Genomic DNA, 20438 nt, shown 5'->3' on the forward strand with positions numbered 1-20438 from the left:
ATTATAAATACGTCACTCTCCCCAAATTAATCTTCACGTTTAATATAATTCCAATAAAATGTCAAGCTGCAAAAAAGGTCTATAATTTGACAAACTATTCTCAGACATATCTGGAAGATGATAAGCTGTTAGACAAGCCAAAAAACTTTGAGAAGAGGAAGGGTTTTGCTCAACCAGACATCAACTGAAGCATATTATAAATGCTCAATAATCAAAACAGTATAAATCTGGCACAGAAATAGATCACAGAACTAAATTTAAAAGTTTAGGGACAGACCCAATTATTTATATGAAATATTGTTTATGACAAAACTAGCATCTTAAATTAGCAGAGGGATGAATTATTTAACAAAGTTTTTTTAGAAAAAATTAAAGTTAGATTCCTGTCTCGTAACACATAAGATAAATTCTACATTGGCTAAAGTCTTTAGTGTTAAAACAGATGAAAACAGAGCTAAATAATTTTAAAATATTTGTATAGGGGAGGAATTCTTAAGTGTGATCCCAAAAGCAGAAACTGTAACAAGAGTGACAGACTGGACTCACGGAAATGTAAAATGTAAATGTAAAATGTTTGTGTTTTTTGTCACAAAGTCCACAATAAACAAGTATAAAAGACAGTTTTTAAATGAAATCAGCATACGTTTTTAAATCAGCATAAGCTTTATTAAATACATTTATTTTATACATAAATATAATGGAATATTTTGTAGCCATTAGTAATGATTACGGGGAAATATATTTACTGACATGGAAAGATAGTCACAAAAATGATTACACCTAACTATGCATAGTATGCTTCCCATTTTATAAGAAAGTATGTACCTTGTTATAAATTTACACAATTTATTGTGCGGTTACATGTTTGGAAGAATATATGCCCAAACCACAATAGCAGCTATCTACAAGATAGTATCATAACAGGTATTTTTCTTTTGATTTAAACTATATCTTCTGATTTTTCTAAAAGTTAATATGTATTACCTGAGTAATAAATGAAATGTATTTTTAAGTTCTTGTGATAAAATAGCCAAGACACTCAATGAACTAGGCATCAAAGGAATATACTTCAAAATAATAAGAGCCATCTATGACAAACCTACAGCCAGCATCATACTGAATGGGCAAAAGCTGGAAGGATTCCCTTTGAAGACTGGCACAAGGATGCCCTCTCTCACCATTTCTATTCAACATACTACTGGAAGTCCTAGCCAGAGCAATTAGGCAAAAAGAAGAAATAAAAGAATTCCAAACAGGAGGAAAGGAAGTCAAACTTTCTCTCTTAGCAGACAGTGTAATTCTATACCTGGAAATACCCCATAGTCTCTGCCCAAAGGTTCCTAGATCTGATCAACAACCTCCAAATTTCAGGATACAAAATCAATATATCAAAATCAATAGCACTTCTATGCATCAATAACATCCAAGCTGAGAGCCAAATCAAAAAACACAATTCGATTCATAATACCCACAAAAAGAATGAAATACCTAGGAATATACCTAACCAGGGAGGCAAAAGATCCCTACAACAAGAATTATAAAACACTGCTGAAAAACATCAGATATGATACAAACAAATGGAAAAACCTTCCATCCTCATAGCTAGGAAGAATCAATATTATTAAGATGGCTACACTGTCCAAAGCAATTGGCAAATTTGATGCTATTCCTATCAAACTGCCAATGACATTTTTCACAGCATTAGAAAAAAGTCTTGTAAAAGTCATATGGAACCAAAGAAAGCATTAATAACCAAAGCAATGCCAAGCAAAAAACAGCAACAGAAAAAACGAAGCCAGAGACATCATACCACCTGACTTCAAGCTACACGACAAGGTCCCAGTAACCCAAACAGCACTATACTGATACAAAAACAGACACAAAGACCAGTGGAACAGGTTGGAGAACCCAGAAATAAAGCCACACACCTACAGCCATCTGATCTTTGACAAAGTTGACAATAACAAGCAATGGGAAAAGAATTCTCTATTCAATAAATGGTGCTGAGATAACTAGCTAGCCATACACAGAAGATCGAAACGCTACTCTTCCTTTCACCATATACACAATCAATGCAAGATGGAGTAAAGATTTAAATGTAAAACCTAAAACCATAAAAACCCTGGAAGAAAACCTAAGAAATGAGATTCTAGACATAGGCCCTGGCAAAGATTTCATGACAAAGACTCAAAAAGCAATTGCACCAAAAACAAAAATTGACAAGTAGGACCTAATTAAATTAAGGAGCTTCTGCACAGCAAAAGAAAGTATCAGCAGAGTAAACAGACAACCTACAGAAGGGAAGAAAATATTTGCAAACTATGCATCAAACAAAGCTCTAATACCCAGAAACTATAAGGAACTTAAATTAACAAGCAAACAACAAACAACGCGTTTAAAAAATGGGCAAAGATGGCTAGGCATGGGTGCTCATGCCTGTAATCTCAGCACTTTGGGAGGCTGAGGTGGTGTAACTCCTTGAACTCAGGAGTTCCAGACCAGGGAGATCCTGTCTCTACAAAAACTAAAATAAAAAAATAACCAGGTGTGAGGGCATGTACCTGTGGTCTTAGCTACTTGGGAGGCTGAAAGAGGAGGATCACTTAAGCCCAGGAAGTTAAGGCTACATTTAGCAATGTTCAAGCCACTGTACTCCAGCCTGGGCAACAGAGTGAGATCCTGTCTCAAAAAAAGTAGGGGTTGTAGAATGGGGGACAAAGGACATGAACAGATACTTCTCAAAAGAACACATACACAGAGCCAACAGCATATGAAAAAATGCTCAACATCACTAATCATTAGAAAATGCTTATCAAAACCACAATGAGATACCACCTCATACCAGTCAGAATGGCTACTATTAAAAAGTAAAAAAATAACAGATGCTGGTGAGGTTGCAGAGGAAAGGGAGTGCTTATACACTGCTGCTGGGAATAAATTAGCACAGCCTCTGTGGAAAGCAGTTTGGAAACTGCTTAAAACAGAACTATTTGACCCAGAAATCTCATTACTGGGTATATACCCAAAGGAATATAAATCATTCTACCATAAAGACATATGCACGTGTATGTTTATCACAGTACTATTCACAAGAGCAAAGACACGGAATCAATCTAGATGCCCATTAATGGAGAACTGGATAAAGAAAACGTACATATACGCCATGGAATACTACACAGCCACAAAAAATTAATAAAATCACGTCCTTTGCAGCAACATGGGTGGAACTGGAGGCCATTATTCTAAGCCAATTAATGCAGAAACAGAAAACCAAATACCACATGTTCGCTCTTAAAAATGGGAGCTAATCACTGAGTACACATGGACACAAGGGAACAACAGACATTGGTGATCACTTGAAGGTGGAGGGTGGGAGGAAGGTAAAGACTGAAAAACTATCAGGTATGAAATAATGGGTACACCAAACAACTGTGACATGCAATGTACCTGTGTAACAAATCTGCACAAGTATCCCCGGAGCTGAAAATAAAGGTTGGAGAAAAAGAAAATCGTCATGACATTTTTGGGGGAAAAAAAGTGAGTGGCAGCTTCTATTTAAATTAGTTTATTTCCAGATGGTGAGATTACAGGTGATTTAAATTTACTTTATATAAACTTTTTGAATATTTTAATACAAGAATATACTCTTTTTATCAAAATGAAATAAACATAATTTCTCAACTGTATTTGGGTACTGCCGCTACAGATTACACAACTACTTTAGAAAAGGAATCTGCTGACCACATGGGTGAGCTGACTAATGAGGAATGCATATTAGCTCCTCTGTACTCCATCCTTGCTGCCTGGGTCACAGTCAATAAGCTATATGTCAGAAATTAATCCATTTTCTTTGTATTCATTGGATATAACTACTCCTGTTTTGATGCTGAAAGCAGGGAAGCAGATAATAAAGCCTGGAAGACAGATCACTACTAAGATGATCATAACTGGGGTTTTCCAACCCTAGTAAAGCATATGGAAATCCATTCTCAGTCAGCTGTGAGGGAAAAAGGAGATTACAGCTGAGGCCCCAGGATAACAGGTGAGCTCAAATTAAAATGGAAAAGCAGAAATTCTATGCGCAGTTGGATATGTAATCTATGACACTTACTGTCTATAATGTGAAAGGCAATCCATCCACTTGATTATCCAAAGATCATGCTCAGCATATGTGCATTAGTCAATGAAATTAGCAAAATTTCCAAAGGATTTTGCATCCCCCCCAAATAAATAAAAGCTTAGGCAATATGAAAATCAGTGAGATAAAAGTCTCCAGCTTCAGATTTTAAAAAATCCAAAATTTGCCTCTGCTGAACAACTAACACTGCTTTACCATCACTACTAGTTGTATACCAAATTCATTCATTCTTTTATCTGTTTACCCCTTTATTCATCTATAGTGAACATGTACTATCTTTTGTTTACCCCTTTATTCATCTATAGTGAACACATACTATGTGCTAAGCACTATGGCAGGCAGTGGTGGAGCTTACGATCAGCCCCTGGCTAAAATCCTGCCAGAAATAAATCAGCTAGAAATAAGCCAGCAGAGAGCGATAGCGAGAGCGAGAGCGAGAGCGAGAGAGAGAGGGAGGGAGGGAGAGAAAGAGAGAGAAAACAAGCAGAGTTCCTGACATCACAAAGCATACAAGTTTCCTCTACCTGAACTTTCAAGCACTGATTATATCTTACCCTACTGGTCAATTAGAGATGGAAATAATGAGCCTTCAAGTTGCACCATAATGCAATACATAGACAAAGAAATGGTAGACATCATAGAGATATTTGAAACACAAATGTTGAATCTAGAGTTTGGTAAATAAATCACTTCTTCTGATATTTAAATATTAAAATTAAATATAACCAGTAATACATGAAGATTTAAATGTCATAGTTTCCAAAGTAAAATAAAATAAAAATTATATACTCAAACACAGATCTGACAACACTAACCATAGCCAGGACTGGATATAGAGCTTCCCAATCATACTTAAACCAAACTAAGTACATTAGGATGCCAAGTAGATGGGATTAGTAGAGGAAGAACTAATAGCAGTTAGATTTTTCTCTTAAAATAAAACATGTATCAAAATTACATATAATGTATATTTCATGCTATATATGAAACATTCTATATTCAAAATTCTATATAATTCATAACTCATATGTCCAGGATGTCGACATCAAAGTTAAATATCACTGTAATGCTATACTTTGAGTAGGTTTAGAATTGAAAAACTATTTGCATGTTTAAATACACAGAAATTTGCTTTTGGATCCCAAAGTATTTATTTATTTATTTGCCATCAGGACAACTGTTGGGTATTCTGTAACAGCATTTCTAAAACAAAAATTTATGAATCTATTATTAAAAGTCTTCAAATTCTTGATGTTTTAAAAAATATTTTTGTTTTAATGTTTATGATAATCTATAAAAAAAGAATTTAAAGATCGTCTGCATCTTTCAGATGACCCCATGCAACTGAGTACTTCATGAGATTTTTGTGCAGTAGTTTGTATGTACACTTGAGTTGACATCAGGGAAATCTGTATAACAGAAGGAAGGCCCTGTGAGCCAAATAAGCAGAGAGGTGAAAGAGACCAGCGTGATCTTTGCCTGTAGCAACTCATATCAATTTACTGGAAATAAGTATGGTCATAAGTATGCAAAAAATAATTTTTCTATTCTTGATCCTAGCAGCAATTGTGTCAGATGCCTATTTAATGAAGATGTCTAATAATTAGGTTACCTTTACCTTCGAATAACTGAGCTTTAAAGAGTTACCAAATCTGGCCGGGCGCAGTGGCTCAAGCCTGTAATCCCAGCACTTTGGGAGGCCGAGGCGGGTGGATCACGAGGTCAAGAGATCAGACCATCCTGATCAACATAGTGAAACCCCCTCTCTACTAAAAATACAAAACATTAGCTGGGCATGGTGGCGCGTGCCTGTAATCTCAGCTACTCAGGAGGCTGAGACAGGAGAATTGCCTGAACCCAGGAGGTGGAGGTTGCGGTGAGCCGAGATCGCACCATTGCACTCCAGCCTGGGTAACAAGAGTGAAACTCTGTCTCAAAAAAAAAAAAGAGTTACCAAATCTTTGCTATTGTGAACTGTGCCACAATAAACATATGTGTGCATGTGTCTTTATGGCTGAATGTTTTATAATCCTTTGGGTATATACCCAATAATGGGATTACTGGGTCAAATGGTATTTCTAGTTCCATATCCTTAATGAATCCCATCATAGACTGGATAAAGAAAATGTGGCCCATCCTGGCCAACATGGTGAAACCCCATCTCTACTAAAAATACAAAAAATTAGCCAGACGTGGTGGCACATGCCTGTAATCCCAGCTACTTGGGAGGCAGAGACAGGAGAATCGCTTGAACCCAGGAGGTGGAGGTTGCAGTGAGCCGAATGCGCCATTGCACTCCAGCCTGGGCAACAAGAGCAAAACTCCGTCTCAAAAAAAAAAAAAAAAAAGAAAGAAAAGAAAAGAAAATGTGGCACGTATATACCATGGAATACTATGCAGCCATAAAAAAGGATGATTTCATGTCCTTTTCAGGGACATGGATAAAGCAGGAAATGATCATTCTCAGCAAACTGACACAAGAACAGAAAACCAAACATAGCATGTTCTCACTTATAAGTTGATGCTAAATGATGAGAACACATGGACAAAGGGAGGAGAACATCACATACTGGGGGCTGTCGGGGGAGGGATAGCAGGGGGTGGGGGGATTGGGGAGGGCTAATATTAGCAGAAATACCTAATGTAGATGACGGGGGAATGGATGCAGCAAACCACCATGGCACGTGTATGCCTATGCAACAAACCTGTACATTCTGCACATGTACCCCAGAACTTAAAGCATAATAAAAATAAATAAATAAAAATAAAGAGTTACCAAGTGACACATCTTTAACCTGCTATTCCAAGACTACTCACTGGTAGAGTTTTACTAAAGACTTAATGAGCCTAATTTCCAATTAGGGATTGAGCATTATTAATATTATTTTGAATAAACAATATTTACAAGTACTTATACTTATGCAAGTAGGTATTATAAGTACTTGTAAATATTGTTTATTCAAAATAATTTTATTAATTTTTATTATCTCACAAAAATTAGATATGTATTATATTATTGTATTATCAAAATTCAAATACTGAAACAGATGAACCATAGAACTAGACTTGTGGCAACACCTCTCTACTCTAATTCCCTAAATCAACAACTATTTCAGCAAAGCAGCGTCACCTAGCCCACTAAAACAAGTTGGAACTGAATTACAACACTTAATTTGAATTACAATGGTTGTGTAATCCTATTTATATTTAATGTTTTAGTTTGTATAGCACAAAAATTGTATGTCTGTATATATTAAGTAATGTAACAAACAATATAAGTAAGATAAGCAACATAAAAGCAATTTCAGTCAACACTGGAAGTTCAGGAATTTTTTTTTTCTAAAAGAGGATGGGACATATTTCTCAATTTAGGGAACCCTGCTTTATGATATGCATTAGTTTTATCAAGGATTTAAGAGAAAAGGAATGTAGTACCATGGTTCTCTGTTAATTTTTTGTCTGTTTGTTTGAGACAGAGTCCCGCTCTGTCACCCAGGCTGGAGTACAGGGGTGACTCAGCCTCCCAAGTATGAGGGATTATAGAAGCCCACCACCACACTCGGCTACTTGTTGTATTTTTAGTAGAGACAGGGTTTCTCCATGTTGGCCAGGCTGGTCTCGAACTCCTGGCCTCAAGCGATCTGCCAGCTTTGGCCTCCCAAAGTGCTGGGTTTCACTTAACTCATGATCCCAAAATCAAATCAAGAAATTGATCGCAAACTAATGTTTTTTGCATCCTTGCTTCTGCATTATTCCCCAACTTCAAAGCTCAACATGGCAGGAATAGAGTGAAGACAGCCAGAAATGATGGGACACATTCAGGAAAAGGAACGCTTTTTTTTTGTTTGTTTTTTAAACAGTCTCTATACTGAATTGTAAATGTTTTCATATTTTGTCTCAAACTGAACTGTCAGTTTCTGAAGAGATAGGATGGTGTCAGTGCCTGTAACAACTGAGAGGCTTAATAAATATTTGCCAAATGAAGGAGTGAACCATTCCAGGTCATTTTCTGACTTACCTTATTCTAGTCTGGTCCAAAGAAAATGCGTCCAAACAATGCCTTAATATTATTATTTTAATCATATAAGACATACCTTATAAGAACTGCACTTGTTGACCAGGTGCGGTGGCTCACACCTGTAATCCCAGCACTTTGCAAGGCTAAGGTGGGCAGAAATCATGAGGTCAGGAGATCGAGACCATCCTGACTAACACAGTGAAACCCCATCTCTACTAAAAATACAAAAAATTAGCCAGGCATGGTAGCACGTGCCTGTAGTCCCAGGAACTTGGGAGGCTGAGGCAGAAGAATCACTCGAACCCGGGAGGCAGAGGTTGCAGTTAATCGAGATCACGCCATTGCACTCCAGCCTGGGCGACAGAGCAAGACTCTGTTTCAAAAAAAAAAGAACAAGTGTACTGTTGACTCATCAAAGGGTCACAATTGATTATTAAGTGCTAAGATTCTTGGAGACTAACCTCTGGACGAGGCTCTCTGAATGATAAGAAACAATTCTAAGATGGTATGAACAGTATATTCAAATTTCCAGAGAAATAAAACATGAACTTCTATCTCCTTTGCATTAAAATTATGAACTATAAAATAATAAGTACAACAACCAAGAATCAGAAAGTAATATGGAATTAAGCAGTACATTAAATAGCAAAATTAAAAATGCATTAAATCTTTTTAAACAATCCAATAGTTCACAAAAAAGTCAAGTTTCCCTACCTCCCCTCCAATGTCATATTTTAAGAAAACAAATTTTTTTTTTGTCAGTTTCTGGGTGGTACTAACTGAGAAGCCAGCAAACATTCCTAGCTTCATTCTTAAGAACTGATGAAATACATCTGTAAAAATAAACAGTTTAAAAAGTGGAGCTTGCCAAAAAAAAAGCAAAAGCAAACAAATTGTTTTTGTCATTTCCTCAATACTTAATAAAGGAGAAATCAAAGTAAAATCCAATAAACTTTATATTACAAATTGCCTCAATTAACATATATGCACACACACACACACACAATCACACAACTGGGTATGAGGACACAATGTGACAAACGCCTTCTCCCATAAAATTTGATTTATGACACAGAATGCTATGCAATATTGTATGCATATGACAATTTTTCTTCTTACTTTTCTCTATCACTGAGACCTATACTGAGCCCTGAAAAGAAAAAAACTCGCTTTTTGTCAAAATCTAAACAAATTCTTACCAGGAGGCTGTTTAACAAGTTAAGTGAATTACTAAGCCACTCTTTCAATTTGTGCTTCTGCAGCAAAGAGGCCTCTGGAGCTAAGAAAATAATTTTTGTCGTATTTTTTTTTTTTTTTTTTTTTTTTTGAGACAGAGTCTTACTCTGTTGCCCAGGCTGGAGTGCAGTGGCACAATCACAGCTTACTGCAACCTCTGCCTCCCAGGTTCAAGCAATTCTTCTGCCTCAGCCTCCCAAGTTGCTGGGATAACAGACACCCATCACTATGCCCAGCCAATATTTTGTATTTTTAGTAGAGACAGGGTTTCACCATGTTGGCCAGGCTGGTCTCAAACTCGTGACCTCATGATTTGCCCACCTCGGCCTCCCAAAGTGTTGGGATTACAGGTGTGAGCCACCACACCTGGCTGTATTCTGGTCTTCTGGACAAAAACTAAATTCTTTCCCAACCCTGGTGGCAGGAAATGATGCCAAGCTAATGGAAAGTCTTGTAGAGATTAAGCTTGATCTCTAACCATTAAAAAGAAACACCACCCTCCCCACCCCCGCTCTCCCAAACACATGTACACAACAAAACTCCATTCACCATGCTAAGGATTGAAAAAAAAAAAAAAACAAAAAAAACATAGATGGAGGTCTGCCACATAACATAAAAGTAAAAAGTGTAAGACTAAGGGTAGTATGCTATTCACATCAGGATCATACTGAGAAGTCAGAGAGAAAGAGGAAAGAAGAGGGCAGGGAAAGAGGAAGAACCACTTTAGGGATATGGGAGAAAATATAGTGTAAATTGTATTACAGAAGACAAAAACTTGGTGACAAAAAAAAAAATTAGAGGATTAGTGCAACTAGAAGATTCCAACTGGATCTTGAGGGTCAGAGGAAAAGCAAGCTTGACATCAAGCTGAAGGCACAGCAAATCACATGCAGACCATAACCTAGAAAATACATTTCATGTATCTGTGTGAGGTCCTGGAACACTCTGTGTTATAACCGGCTTAGGATTGCAGAAATTGCACAGAATGACAAGTTGTTTGACCTTCTCTCTCTAATCTACATTTTGGCTGCTCTTCTAAGTATGCATTCAAAACCGCCCAATATTGAATGCACCCACAGAACTTGAAAGCTAAGTTTCAAAGAAGAAATTAGAACAATACCATTGCAGAAGACTGACCCAAAAAATGTTCTGGAAAAAAGTCCAAACTGATAAGAATTATGATTCATGGTATTTATGTTTCATGACCCATTCACTCATTTTTGGAGTGCTACAGTATAATTCACATCTTTATTACTGCAGAGTTGCACTAAGTATTGAACCCCAGTTAGTAAAACTGCTAGCTAACATTGCCTTTAATTTGGTTCATCGACAATAACATATGCAAGATGCCTGTGTTGGTTCATCTTATGTGTCAACTTGGCTAGACTGTGGTGCTCAATTATTTGGTCAAATTTTAATCTAAAAGTTTCTGTAAAGGTATTTTGTAGATATGATTAACATTTACAATCAGTTGAATTTAAGTAAAGCCAATTATCATCCATAATGTGAGTAGATGTTACCCAATCAAGAATTTAAAGAGCAAAGACTGAGGCTCCTGGGAGAAGAAATTCTGCATCCAGACTATGAGGTAGAGAAGTTCTGCCCATTTCCAGGCTTCAGACTCAAGACTGCAGTATCAACTCTTATTTGAATTTCTAGCCCGCCAGCCTTCCCTACAAATTCCAACTTGCCCACCATCATAATCACATGAGCCATTTCCTTACATTCTCTCTCTGCATATACATACACACATATACATATTCATGTATATACACATACATATATATACAATAACTTGAGATATAGGCATATATATATACCCATATCTAGATATACATCTCTATGTAGATACATTCTATATATATACATATACACACACATATATACTCTCCCTCTACATATACATGTATGTATACATGCATGTACACATGTGTGCATGCATGCACACGCACACACATACAATAGGTTCTGCTTCTCTAGAGAACCCTAATACAATGCCCCAAATCATAACAAAAACAAATGTACTGCATTCATCCTAATATTATATACATTTTATAACTTGAGAAAAACAGTGTCTACCATCAAATTTATAAAGTTTTCAAATCAGTCAAAAAGTCTGCCCCAAACAATATGGATGGAGCCCATGAAAGTTCCCTCTATGGTTTATAGCTTTTATTACACATATTGAGAGTTTAAAACAGATTGCACCCTCTACAGGGGAACATTTAGTTTGCATTTCTATGTTACATTTTGGAGCAAGTAGGTGAATTTTATTTACTCTACAGTTACGGAAAAAAAAATCACAAAGAGGATAAGATTGAGCTAAAGTAAGTGAAAATGGGTCAGTACACCTGATTATAGGAAACAAAAAGACACCAATATCATGGAGAGTTTACAAAATGCTAACAGGCACCTGGCATAAGTAAAGGATGTCATTTGTGAAAACTCTGAGTCCTAGCTCTGTCAAAGCACCAAGGACATTATCTTATTTTCAAAGTGCCTTTTAGTACCTTTGTTCTGAATCAAACACAATAGAGACATCATTTACTAATTAGACCTTTAGCAAAGCAGTAGGTGACCTAATTAAACAAGAACATATAATAACATGATCTGAATAGCAGCATTTTAGAAACACAGGACTTGAAAACATTTTTAATTGGATAGAAAAATAATTCAAAGTAGTTTGCCAAGCATGACCAGCAAAGGCAGTAAATAACAGATCTAAATTATGATTCATGGTATCTGCCTCTAATGCACAATGTCATTCATTATGAATATTTAAGAAAACTATTTTCAAACAAATACATTACAATGACATATTGAGCCTAAGGCCTCAAACTTTAAAATTAAAGGACAGGAGAATTGACAAAAATGTGGGAAGTTTCAGGTATAAGAAGAGGGTAAGGAGGCAGTGTGCACGCCCCATCAAAAAGCAACCTTACATGGAAATAATACAACAACTTTGTTTCTTCTTAACAGAATGCATCAGTGCCAGGCAGAATGCAACAAGCAACTGCCAGTTTATAATCCTTGGACTAGACAATAGAAGTAAACTAGAATGGTAAATACAGGAATTATTAAAGAGAACATGGCCATAAATATCCAGGAAATACATACACTCAAAAAAGGAATAAGTACATTATTTGATAAGTACATTATTCAAAATTATTTCTACATTTAACCCTGAAGCAAAGCTTGTATCACATGAAAAGTGCAAAATTAGCTGTAGATGAGTATATCCCTGACCCAATTACACAAGACATTTTGGTAAATCTGTGTAGACTAAAGGCTCTAAGGAGGTAGTTAAATTTCAGAGGGGTAAAGGGGAAGAGAATTTCAGAAAACAGATTTATAAAGGAATGAAATATTTGGAAGAGACTGGTAAAAAGGAGATGCTTGGGAAGGTAAATCTAAGTCGCTATAGAAAGAATGTTGAAGGGATGGGTCTCTACCATCTGGGCCCTCTGTATGAGCTGAAAATAACCCACAGCAATAGTGATGTGACAGCTGCCTCATCTAGGAAGAGAGATCAACTGCAGCCAACTCAAAGAGGTAAAATGTAAATGTATAATAGGAGTGAGTGAGGAGAGAAGAATGTATAACTGGTACCATAAGAGGATATCCAAAGGTTTGTAAGAAACCAAGGACAAGAGCAGAAAGCAGTAGGTCACGCTATAAGGAACCAAGTCTTCTCTTCCTTGCAGATGGTCTACCTGCATCTCTCTGGGCATCATCTCAGATGCTGACTGCTTTTTCTGGTTGTTTCCTCTCTGGGCTCAGATGCTGTCTCAGAATTTTTTAGACCAGCTCCCATGGGTTACTGGCAATATCCACCATGGCCCCTCAGACTTCACCCACCACATCTATGCAGGTGCTTGAGAATGCACACTCCTTGACCTAAGAAAGCAAACTCTATAGACATTTAAGGGACTTAGCAATTCGAAGGAGGGAAGCCAGAATGGAGAGATAGGCAATTTTTACAAAAGCCAAATTAATGGAAGAAACAATAAAAAATGTAGTAAGAATGTTTAAGGGGATACACATGGAGGATAACTAAAAAAATTGGAGGAGACGGTGCCTATGAGAAACATGAAATCTGGGGCTTAAGCTCCAAAAGGAAATAAAATGAATAGCTGGTATTAAAAACAAAGTAGAGCTTGAGTGGCCAAGGCAAAATGGGTCAAAGTCAGAGTGGTGGTCATGGTCCTGGAGGTGGCAAGAAGGATGACAAGGACAAGAAAAAGAAATAGGAACCTCCTGTACCAACCAGACGCTGCCAGCAAATCGCCACTGGTGACACCTCACACTCAGTGCCGGTTAAAATTACTGAAGTTGGAGAGAATTAAAGACTACCTTCTCATGGAGGAAGAATTCATTAGAAATCAGGAACAAATAAAACCATCAGAAGAAAAACAAGAGGAGGAAAGATCAAAAGTGGATGACCTGAGGGGCACCCCGATGTCAGCAGGAACCTTGGAAGAGATCACCGATGACAGTCATGCCATCGTGTCTACATCTGTGGGCTCAGAACACTACGTCAGCATTCTGTCATCTGTAGACAAGGATCTGCTGGAACCTGGCTGCTCCATCCTGCTCGGCCACGAGGTGCATGCCGTGATAGGGGTCCTGATGGATGACACGGATCCCCTGGTCACAGTGAGGAAGGTGGAAAAGGCCCCCCAGGAGACATATGCTGATACTGGGGGCTTGGACAACCAAATTCAGGAAACTAAGGAATCTGTGGCGCTTCCTCTCACCCACCCTGAATATTATGAAGAGATGGGTATAAAGCCTCCTAAGGGGGTCATTCTCTATGGTCCACCTGGCACAGGTAAAACCTGGTTGGCCAAAGCAGTAGCAAACCAAATCTCAGCCACGTTCTTGAGAGTGGTTGACTCTGAACTTATTCAGAAGTACCTAGGTGATAGGCCCAAATTCATACAGGAACTGTTTCGACTTGCAGAAGAACATGCACTGTCCATCGTGTTTATTGATGAAATTGACGCCATTGGGACAAAAAGATATGACTCAAATTCTGGTGGTGACAAATTCAGCGAACAATGTTGCAACTGCTGAACCAGTTGGATGGATTTGATTCTAGGGCAGATGGGAAAGTTATCATGGCCACAAACCGAATAGAAACTTTGGATCCAGTCCTTATCAGATCAGGCCGCATTGACAGGAAGATCAAGTTCCCCCTGCCTGATGAAAAGACTAAAGAAGCACATCTTTCAGATTCACACAAGCAGGATGACGCTGGCCGATGATGTAACCCTGGACAACTTGATCATGGCTAAAGATGACCTCTCTGGTGCTGACATGAAGGCAATCTGTACAGAAGCTGGTCTGATGGTCTTAACAGAACGCAGAATGAAAGTAACAAATGAAGACTTCGAAAAATCTAAACAAAATGTTCTTTGTAAGAAACAGGAAGGCACCCCTGAGGGGCTCTATCTCTAGTGAACCACAGCTGCCATCAGGAAAATGGGAGATTTCTCCATCCCTGAAAGGGATGAGGTTGGTGGAGTTGCCCAGAGGAATCCCTGTTCCCATTGCTTTTTATTAGCAAAACGTCCTGTGTCTTTTTGGAGTACGATGTGTAAGTGCCCATTGGGTGGCCTTCATCCGTCGGTCACTGTGCAGCAGTCTGCTTCTCAATAAAGTGTGCTCTTTTACACACACACACACACACACACACACACAAAGTAGTAAACTGAAATATGAAGCAAGGAAACTATCACATCACAAGGCAAAAATAATGAAGAAATACCAATCAGTGGTGAAAATATAACAGACATACAGGACAGATTGAGGAGGCCTAATAAGCAAATATCACTTCCAGAAAGAGAAAAAAAACAGAAGCAATAATCAAATAGGAAAACTCTGAAGTGATGAAAGAACTGAGTTTTCAGATCAAAGGAGCTCACCAAATGCCAGGCAGTTATAAGGGAAATAAAAGACACATTCTTGACATTTTTATGGTGAAGTTTTAAACTCCAACTAGAAAGAAAAGGTCTTTCAGGCTTCAAGGCAGCAAGAACAGGATATTTACTTATAAAAGTAAAATAATCTGGCTTCCATACTGGAACCTAGAATAAGTACACAAACTTTTAGAAAACAGAACTGCATTCCAAGAATCTTGTGTCCAGGCAAGAGATAATCCAGGGGTGTCCAATCTTTTGACAGGCACCTATAATCCCAGCTACTCAAGAGGCTGAGGTAGGGGAATCGCTTGAACGTGGGAGGTGAAGGTTGCAGTGACCAAGATCACATCACTACACTCCAAACTGGATGACAAAGTGAGACTCTGTCTAAAAAAAAAAAAAAAAAAAAAAGAAAGAAAGAAAAAACTGACGATTATCATCAAATTTTCACCTTTTGTTCTTCAAAAAGACACAAGCAAGGAAGTGAAAAAACAGCCCACAGAATGGGAGAAAATATTTGCAAATTCTGTATCTGATAAGGTTCTAGTATTCAGAATATATAAAGAACTCTTACAATTCAACAATTTAAAAAAGAGAACCCCAATTTTTTAATGGGCAAACAATTTGGATAGATATTTCTGTAAAGAGTGTATTCAGATGGCTGATAAGCACATGAAAGGATTTTAACATGATCAGCCATCAGAGAAATACAAACCAAAGCCACAATAAGATACCACTTCATACTCTAGAATAGCTATAATAAAAAAGACAATAACAACAAGTGTTGGTGAGGATGTAGAGAAATTAGAACCTTCATACATTGCCAGTGGGAATGCAAAATGATACTGACACTTTCAGAAAGCAATCTGGTAGTTCCTCAAAAAGTTAACACAGAGTTGCCAAATAACTCAGCAATTCTACTCCCTAGGAATACACTCTAGAGAACAAATAACATATGTCCACACAAAAGTATGTTCATGAATGTTCATAGTGGCATTATTTGCAATAACCAAAAAGTGGAAAGAGCCCAAATGTCCATCAACTAATGAACAGATCTTTTTTCTTTTTTTTTTTCTCGTGGACCCAAAGAGTGTGAGAAAACGCAGTTTATTAGACAGAGTGAAAGGACAGCTCCCACACTTCTGTTGGAGGGGATCGGAGAGGATTCCAGCCCAGGCTGGGCAGGCTAGTTTTTACCTTTGAGTTATTCCCTCCCCATTCATGTTCTTGTCGACTGAGGAGAGTTATTTCAAACTTCCTCTGGATTAACTGATCTTTGACTCCCTTACTGGATTGGCTACTTGTTTGTTTGTTTGGTTGGTTGGTTTGTTTTTTGAAGAAAGAAAGAAAGAGAAAGAAAGGAAGAAAGGCAGGAAGGAAAGAAAGAAAGAAGGAGAAAGAATGAAAGAAAGAAAGAAAGGAAGGAAGGAAGGAAGGAAGAGAGAAAGACAAAGAGCGAAAGAAAAGAAAAGAGAGAACGAAAGAAAAGAAAGAAAGAGAGAGAGAAAGAGGGACAGAAAGAGGGAGAGAGAACGTGAGTCTTGCTCTACTGCCCAGGCTGGAATGCAGTAATGTAATCATAGCTCAGTGCAGCCTCAAACTCCTCCCCTCAAGCCACTCTTCCACCTCAGGCTACCCTACCAAGTATCTGAGACTACAGGCATGTAGTCTAACTACATGAACAAATTAACTGAATGTAGTCTAACGAATGAACAGATTAACAAAATGTGGCATATTCCAATAATTTTATTCAGCCATAAAACAGAATGTATCACTGATACATGCTACTACATGAATAAACCTTGAAAACACTATCCTAAGTGAAAGAAGCCAGACACCAAAGGGCATATATTGTATGATACCATTTAAATGAAATGTCCAGAATAGGCAAATCCACAGAGAGAAGCAGCAGATTAGTGGTTGCCAGGGGTTGAGGGTAGGGGGAAATAGGGAGTGATTGCCAGTCGGTATCCAACTCAAGCCTTGTTGACAGTTGCTCCATTTCCTCTATAATCTCATTTAATCTTCACAATAGCCCTGTATACGGTAAGGGCATGTGCATATATATATATATATATATATATATATATATATGCACATACACAAATACACACGCGCGCATACACACGCGCGCGCACACACACACACACATACACACACACACACACACACAATCATCTCCACTTTATAGATGAAGAAACCAAAGATCAAAGCAATTAATTAGCCCAAGGATACACAGCTAGCAATTGAGAGATACCAAACCCAACTTCAGATTTTTTGACTCCATATCCTCCAACTGAAAACACACTTTCCTTTTCATGTGAATGAGCAAAGCTGTATAAAGATATCCTTTCTACAAAAACAAATATAGTTGAGATGCAAAAGAAAAGCTTGCAAGTTAAAGGAATATTTTGTGAACTAGGTTTAAATATAAACCTGTGCTTAAATTTGAGCATGCCTCTGCACAGATGCTCACTGCACATAGTTGGTAGAATTGTCTGGAGAGGTCAGAGAATAAGAAAATGCAGAACCATCGCAACAATCATCAGGTACACCCATCAGTGTGGCTCCCACATGACAGAACAGGGCAGAGGTTAAAGGCACTGACTCTGAAGTCAGGCTGCCTGGGCTGAAATCCTGACTCTACTGCTCCCTGGTTCTTAAACCGAGGTAAATCCAAACTTCTCAACTCTGTATTTCCCTGACTTCAAAAATTATTTCTCCTATAGTCTTTTCCATTTTTCTAAGTAATAAGCCTAGAAGTAAGTCAACCTTGATTTCTCTTCTGTCTCTATCCAAAAGCAGATCCAATCCACAATCTATCTTGGGAATACCATCTAAACCCAAAACTTACTCAACAGTTTGTTTTTCTCCACTTATACCAGCCAAGTCTCTATCCTCTGTCATCCCTCACCAGGAGCTAGGCCTGTACTCATGGGTGTGTGGCCTCTGCAGTGGCTCAGGGCCCCTTACTCAGGACCCAAACTTAGTCTGATGCTCTGTTGTCACCATCCTGAAAATTTTAATTATCTTTGAACTTGGGTAAGTGAAATTTGATAGGACAATGACATATGCATGAGCAGAGGAGACATGTGCCATGTGTGTCCAGTTCCCCACTACCCCATGTGTGTATGGTGTTCACGATGTCCCAGGAGCACAGGATTTTCGTTGACCACAGTGCATGGGAGCTTAGTGAGCCTGGAAGCCAGTGTGATGTTAAGAGTGTTACATCTACCACTCAGTTGGTGAGGAGCGCTCACAGGGCTGATGGGCCATGCTTGCCTTTCAAACCAGAACTGACTTTGAGCATAGAAAAACGGTAATGGTGTTCTGAGAAACCTAAACGACCAAGGAACCCTATAATATCCTCTCTTATTTGTGTTACTTCCCTGTGTTAACCAACCACCGATGCTGAAAATGACGAGGGAAGGAAAGGGAATCACACGGCAACCCAGAACTCCTTCTCCTTGCCATCTCCTACCCATCAGGAAGCTGCAGGGAGAGAGTGGTGTTAGAATGGGCATGAAACAAGAAGTGAAATGAAACAGTTGAGCTTGTCCTGTGCCGCATTTCCACAGTTCTGGTAAGAACAAAGTACACACGCATGTACAAACTATGAAATAGGGGTTGGGTAATTTCAGTGATTCTGGATATGAACTCATTTTTTTAATTCATCGATTTTTGTTCATTTTTAAAAAGTCTTTGATCTCTAAAAATGTTCTTATTTTGCATTTAAAACCAGCATTGCACAATATACAGATGAATGGTAGAATTCATGCTAATAATTTTAAGCTTTAATTTTTCTTTACGTAGAATGACATTAAACAACAAAACAAACAAAAAAACACCATGACAAGTTGATGGGCTGTGAAATAAAACATTTTATAGTTTAGAACTTTTAATAGTACTCTTTCCCCTGCTTTTTGAACAAGAGGCCCTGCAAAATATGCAGCTAGCCCCGTGGGAGCCTATGACAGCCTCCTTCCTAACTGGTTCCTGTCTTCCGTGCTTCCCCGGCCACACTCCTTTCTCCACAGCAGCCAGAGTGCTCTTTTTAAAGTCGTAAGATGGCCGGGCACAGTGGCTCACATCTGAAATCCCACCACTCTGCGAGGCTGAGGCGGATGGATCACCTGAGGTCAAGAGTTCAAGACTAGCCTGGCCAACATGGTAAAACCCTGTCTCTACTAAAAATACAAAATTAGCTGGGTATGGTGGCATATGCGTGTAATCCCGGCTAGGTGGGAGGCTGACGCAGAAGAATTGCTTGAACTGGGGAGGTGGAGGTTGCTTGAGCCGAGATCACGCCATTGCGCTAGAGCCTGGGCAACAAGAGTGAAACTCTGTCTCAAAATAAAATAAAATAAAATAAAATAAATCATAAGTAGATCACTTGAACCCTGCTTAAAACCCTCCATGTAGGAAGCAGAAGCCACAATAAATTATCAGTTTCTTACCCAAGACCTGACTGTCCCTCCCCAACCTTTTGACCCAAGCCTTCATCACACACCCTCTTCCTCTCAGCCTTCCACCCCACTAGCCTTCTAATTGTTCCACAAAGAAAACGCACTCCTGCCTCGGGGCCTTTGCACCATGCAGTCCCTCAGCCTAGATTGCTTTTCCCCTAGATCTTTGTATGACTGGCTTCCCCTTGCCATTGGGGTCTCAGCTCATCCCTCATTCTGGCCACCCCATCTAAGCAGTTCCACAAGCACGCCTGTCACACAACCTCAGAGCACGCATTGCTATCTGATATGCTGCTTACTAATTTACTGCTTTCTCCTCAAGACTATAAGTTCCTCAAAAGCTGGATCTTTGCATATACTGCTCACTACTTTTACTCGTAAAGGGAAAGGGGGTTAATGCCCCTGAGGAAGATGGGAGTTGGTAAAGAAGTTCCAGCTTTCTCTCCCTCAACCCCCGTAGGGGGTGGGAAAAGGAAGTAATCCTGAGATGCATTTTTCACTGTTCCTCAGATACACGGTGCCCTGGTGGCCCCTGAGGCAGCTCTTAACCCAGCATCAACTCCTTTATTAGCTTTTCTTGCTTCCCTGTTTCATTATCCCTTCTTTATTATTCTGCTTCCTGAAATCACCTCCCAATCAACCACTCACTCTCCAGA

The 20438-nt window shown here is 38.6% G+C and overlaps 1 protein-coding gene and 1 pseudogene across 4 annotated transcripts in view; one reads left to right on the forward strand and one right to left on the reverse strand.

The window, feature by feature from the left end:
* Positions 1 to 20438, reverse strand: part of ACYP2 (acylphosphatase 2) — a 191188-nt gene that overhangs the window by 88816 nt on the left and 81934 nt on the right. For 2 of the 4 annotated variants that reach the window (XM_074400155.1, XM_074400147.1), the window contains one exon: positions 3448 to 3480. The exons of the other annotated variants lie outside the window; for them this stretch is intronic. In XM_074400155.1, coding sequence (XP_074256256.1) covers positions 3448 to 3480 — 33 coding nt within the window. The remainder of the gene's footprint in view (positions 1 to 3447; positions 3481 to 20438) is intronic. 4 annotated transcript variants of the gene reach the window in all.
* Positions 13559 to 14932, forward strand: LOC101030691 (26S proteasome regulatory subunit 4 pseudogene; annotated as a pseudogene).

The sequence above is a fragment of the Saimiri boliviensis genome, chromosome 1 (genome assembly GCF_048565385.1).
Source record: "Saimiri boliviensis isolate mSaiBol1 chromosome 1, mSaiBol1.pri, whole genome shotgun sequence".
Lineage (NCBI taxonomy): Eukaryota > Metazoa > Chordata > Mammalia > Primates > Cebidae > Saimiri > Saimiri boliviensis.